Here is a 5,515-nt window from a genome sequence, read left to right as displayed (position 1 = left end):
TTTTTTTTTTTTTTTTTAAATAAGCCTGTAGCCGTAGGATGTAAATCCCAAATGTGACAAACAATCCTAGTCTTTGGGTCTCATCTCCTGCAAAGTCCAATACAGGGGTGTCAGCTTCCCCTGGGAAGTAGAAGCAACCCCAGCTCTTGGGATGTTTTAGAAATAGACTAGTAGACAAAGTTTTAGGGAGCTATACCACAGGGATTAATCCAGCATTTACCAGAGTGACTAAACACAAAGCATTTGGTGAAAACCCCATACGTTTCTTAAAAGCTCGTTCAATGAACAAATCCTCACTGTCACCCTTTGGCTGCGAGTACATACTAAACTCAAGCCACAGAAACACACCTGGACAGGTTGCGTGGCTTGTTCAGAGCCATGCAGTCAGCAACAGGACACAGGTCAAGCATTCGGGAGGTTCTGGCCTTTTCGTCATGGCTTTTAACCCCAATCCTCTTTCACAACCCAGACTGGTAGAAGCTGGAAACAAGACACCTAACAATCCACCTCCTTCCTCAGAGGCTGCTCCTGGAGTTCAAGGCATGAGAAGACCGTTTCAGACGCAAATGCTGCAAGACTGTCTCGGCCACCTGAGACTTAGGCATTATCCACAATCCTCTAACACCCACCCCCAGCCGCTCTCCATTGTGGGGGCCGTGTGAAGACAGAATCCGTTTGTCATGAGCTCTTTAAATGGGGCTCCAGGGACAGAGGGTTGTCACCTGCCAAACAGGAGACATTCTCCACAAGGGATCCATCCCTTTGAAGAGGTGGCAGTTCTGCCTGTCTAGCACAATAATCGGAAGGACAACAGCCATGTTCTTCCTTCTCCCCATGCCCTCCCCCTCTACCACTTTCTCCTTGCCAGCTTAGTGACGGAAGAAAGGATAGCAGCTGAACAGATGGGAGAAGTCAGATAGGGCGAGAGAGAGTTAACAGCTGAGGAAACAAAGGGAAGGAGCTCCCCTCCCCAGCGAGGGAGGAGCATGCAACCAGGAACTGTCCAAACAGACACCACCAGTGTCCCAGCATGCTTTGCTTGCCAGACAATCTCCAGCTCACTCTCCTTTCTATGATTCCTCTCTGAAGCAATCCAGCCTCTCCACCACCGCAAACAGCTGTGCTAATGCATCTGGCTTCTGACTTGCAATAACTCTTGCTGTTCTAACCCTCAGATCCCTGCTTCAGCTCTGGCAAGGCACTGCACTGCCAACTGATCCAGCCAAAAAAAAAAAAGTAAGAAGAAGCTCCTCCCCATCTGTTATTTGTCCAAGTTTCCACACCCTGAACTGATGTTTACTGAGCCACTAACAGAACCATGGAAAACAGTAAAGGCCAACTACATTGTCTGGTCCCCCCCTTGCCCTCTCCGGCCAAAGCAGGGTGGGTCTCTAGAGTTCCTTCCAAAAGCACTGCAGATGGCCCAAAAGAGAGGGGTGAAGTCACCACCATTTGAAATTGGTTTGGTGTGCATGTGTATGGGCTAAGCTCAGAGCAAGATTTCGACATTTCCACTCCCAAGAATGATCCGCAAGGAGCATTTCACATGGGTTAGAGAACACACTGCCTCAAGAAGGCCCAGCTGCTCAAATGGTGCTTTCATCTCATTTCTCCCTGTAGCCCAAATGCTCAGAGAGGGAACTAATAGCCAATTGAGGCAGGTTCTGACAGGTTCTAGCAAACAAGTCACTCTTCACAGAGAGGATGGGTAATGGGAGTGTCAGTTTCCTCCACACACCCCATGCCAGCTCCCCAGACTGAAAAGACCATATAGAGTCCAACAAGACCAGCTAACACAGGTTCAAAGACGCTGGCCTACAGCTCAATGAGTTTTTCCATTGCATTCAAATTTCTCACTTGAGCCAAGTATTTTAAAACATGCCCTTTTTGCCTACCAAGACTTGGAGCCTTGTAGGCCTCAATTTGCTTTGTTACATAAAACTTGACAAGCGTGCACAGACCAGCCCCATCAGAACAATTTATCCCCTTTGCACAGGTGTAAGGGGACCAGGTAAGTTGTCAAGAGGTAACCAGGACCGTTACCTTTCTGAACTGAGGGTCTCCCCACATGCATATTCCAGATCCAGATCAGGAGGATAACACCACTTACCAACCTCATTGGGTGCTGCAATGTTTAAATCACATGAAGCAATTTGAACGCAAAAATTGCTACATTAGTGCTAAAGTTATTACCCATTGTTTTTTACTTCACTTTTCTACAAGCATTGACATCCAAGTTGACAGCCAGCTAAAGGACCATAAGACAAATAATACATGGCAACAAGTGTAGGCGGTGTTGGGTGGGGGGGTGTTATGGAATAGAAAACCTCAGTCTGTTTCTATTTATCATCTTTATCAATCATCTGGGCAAAGAACGCAGATAGCCCATTAGCAACATTCATGAAGGATATTAAATCAAGAGGAGCTACAAACACCCATGAGGACAGAGAAATAAAAATAGAGATTTGGTGATTAGAAATATGGGTGGGAAATAAAGTGAATCCCATTTAGATTAGGTTTCCAAGATAAGATATTAAATGGGAGAAACTGGGGAGCAACAGGGCCAAGCACAACCCTGTAGCGACAGTTGCCAGGAAGTTACAGATGAGTTTGCAATGCAAGCTGGGGGTGGTGGAGGCAAGAGAGCTCCAAAGCAATCTATGCAGGGGCATCACATTACAGATCACTCACGAGGACAGCCCTTTGCTACCCCACGCTGGCACAACCACACCTAGAAAACTGCACTGGCTTCTGGACAACTCAGCAGATTGACAAAATGGAGGAAATTCATAGAACAATAGCAAAAACAATGAGAGGCTAAGCCTGGTTTATGAAGAAAGAGACAAATACATGTCATCACTTGGCTAAATGACAATGGGGGGGACACGAGATAAGCATCTAAGCCTTAGATTCTAAGGGGTGCAAACACTAATGAGGGAGGGTAACCATTCAGGGTGGGCTGAGGGGCTGTAGCTAGGAGTACTGGTGAAAACTGGATAAAAAATAAAGTGCACTACCACCATTAGGAAATTATTTCCTGTCAAAGTGGCTCACAGGACACCGAATAATCACTTGAACAAAATCCCATATTCTGGGCCACTAAAAATGGCAGCAGATAAAGTACATGTTCTAAGGGGCTTCACCCCCTCCTTGGAAAGAGATGAACAAGATGCTACTAGTATGTACTAGAAGCATTCTCCCCCTTCTTCTCCAAGGGACAAGCCAACAGGAATCCCAATGAGAGGGTTATGCTCCTCCCCATAGCCCCTGCAACTACTCTGAGCTCAGGTCACCCCAGCTGGTAATCCAAGTTATAGAGAGGTAGTTAGCCGTGTTAGTCTCAAGTCAGTCAGAAGGCAAAAATTATACACATCTTCCTTCTCAGCATGGAACCAGAAAGCCTCCATGGGAGATTTCACTGGGTCTGCCCCTCCATCCTGGGGAAGGGTGGTATAACAGATCCCCTGACCTAGCTAAGCCAAGCCACCTTTCCCCACTATTAACAGTCTCTCACACTGACCGTGTTTCCTTTGAGGAAGGCAACACACTGCACTGAAGAGCTTGAGGGACAGGAAGAGAAACAGGATTTGCAACGGGTCTGACAAACATGTCCACAGTAGTCCAATTCCTTATCAGTTTGGCAAGCCAGTTCCTTCCACTCGCCAGCCTGGACCGAGCTGGTCTTCACCGAATCTCAGCCCCTTAGGGAAGGCTTTCAGTAGCGAGAAGGGCTAGGGAACTCAGCCAGCAATGTAATCTTTGGGGCTCACCCTCCCTCCCTACCCTATATTCCTTCTACAAATCATTACCCATTACAAGCAGCACCACGGAGTTTAAAAGATACATCCCCGCAGCTCGAAGTACAAACAGAGTGCCACTCACCCAGGTAAATGTCTCCAAAGGAACCACTCCCAATCTTCCGGCCCAGCCGGTACTTGTTCCCCACTCGGAGTTCCATCGTTCAGCAGCACTGAGAAAGGAAGCAAAGGAAATGCAGAGTCAGAGCAGAAACAGGAAGCAAGTGACTCAAATGTGATCACATGAGAGACCTGGGGTAATGGTTAGCCCCCTTCCCTAGGACAGAAGCTTTGCAGGGGTCAGGCTTGGCATCCTAGGCAATCAGGTCAGAAATGCCACATCAAAAAAAACCAGAAGTCCATGCCTTACCCCTCTCAAAGCCAGCAGGGGCTGGGGATTGAGACCTAAAGGCAAGACCTAATCCCTATCAGTTTAGGGTTTTGTATTGCCACATAGAAGAACTAAGGTGGACGCCTTGCTCCATCATGCCTTCAAAGAATTGAGCAGGAAAAAAAAAAAAAAGAGGAATATAAAGAGGGTTTGGGCAGTGTGGAAAGAAGCAATATTAAATCACCAGGACCAGCCTCATACATGGCAGCCTAATGTAACACAACCCTGGACAGTTTTAGTCTCAAAACAGACACCAAGATGGAAGAGGTGCGAGTCCCCTGCCCGAGCCCGGATTCCCCGCCGGCAAAGGGCCCGGCACTGCTGCGGCAGTTACACCCTGGAACCAACGGCTCCACAAGCCTGAGCTCCGCGCAGGGCCAGCAGTCCCACCTCTCTGCACAGGGGATGGGGGACACAGAAAGAAAGGAAATGTTCCAAAAACCACAAAGTCAATTTATTTTCATGTTCCAGCACTCTTTCCATACTAGAGATCATGGCTTCCATTACACCCTGATAGATCCTCTGGCCTGCATTAAAGTGCACCAGGGTGGGTTTCTTTCACAGCTCAGCCCTTCTCCATTCTTTTATGTGGTCTAAGTACACGAGTACTAAGTACCTGCAACCCCCTAAAAATGCACGCAGAGCCCCCCAAAGGACATTACCCTCAGCCGAGTCATTCTTCTTGCGTTTCATTCTGGGTGGAGGGCCCATGACTGCAGAACTCATTCCCACCAGAGACCCAGCCTTACCACCTTAGGGTGCGCTGCAGGACCCATCTCCTTGAGTAGGCCTCTGCCAAATGGTGACCTAAAGGTCCTAAAGGTTTCCCAGCAATTTTACCCTGGATGGTCACAACCTGGAATTTTTCCCTGCTCAAGTCCGAGGAAGAGGAAGAGAGAAAAGAGCTCTTTTTAGAGTATCCTGCTGTATTGCTAGTTTGTGTAAAGTTGCATGATTAGCATACAGAAAGCAAACTCCAAGTCAATGGGGAACAAGCACCTGGGAAAGGTGGGGAAAGTGATTCAGAGCTTCAAAACAAGACCAGAGGAACTTTCCCCTGCTGAGGCCCAGTGGAGAAAAAGTATCTTTGAAGAGGGGAATGGCTGTGTTGCTGGGAGACAAAAATAATCCCAGCAATAGGGTTCTGGGCACACTATCAGCCCGAAGCTAGAGCTGCTTCTCCTGCCCCAGGAGATGGGATTACAGACAGAAAAGCGGTTGGGCTGGAAAGACAGGCAGGAAAATAATCCCATCCAGGCATTCAGGAGACATCACGAACCCTGAAAAATGAGCTCCCGTCACCAGAAGCTACAAACACACATACATA

At 47.8% G+C, this 5,515-nt stretch overlaps 1 protein-coding gene across 3 annotated transcripts in view; it reads right to left on the bottom strand.

The window, feature by feature from the left end:
* The window catches only part of CSNK1E (casein kinase 1 epsilon), a 46,274-nt gene that overhangs the window by 27,238 nt on the left and 13,521 nt on the right, over positions 1-5,515 (bottom strand). For all 3 annotated transcript variants that reach the window (XM_019515204.1, XM_019515203.1, XM_019515205.1), the window contains exon 2: positions 3,883-3,970. In XM_019515204.1, coding sequence (XP_019370749.1) covers positions 3,883-3,958 — 76 coding nt within the window. In that variant the 5' untranslated portion in view covers positions 3,959-3,970. The remainder of the gene's footprint in view (positions 1-3,882; positions 3,971-5,515) is intronic.

The sequence above is a fragment of the Gavialis gangeticus genome, unplaced genomic scaffold (assembly GCF_001723915.1).
Source record: "Gavialis gangeticus isolate Ggan-Ray unplaced genomic scaffold, GavGan_comp1, whole genome shotgun sequence".
Lineage (NCBI taxonomy): Eukaryota > Metazoa > Chordata > Crocodylia > Gavialidae > Gavialis > Gavialis gangeticus.
This window is presented reverse-complemented; position numbering and strand designations above follow the sequence as displayed.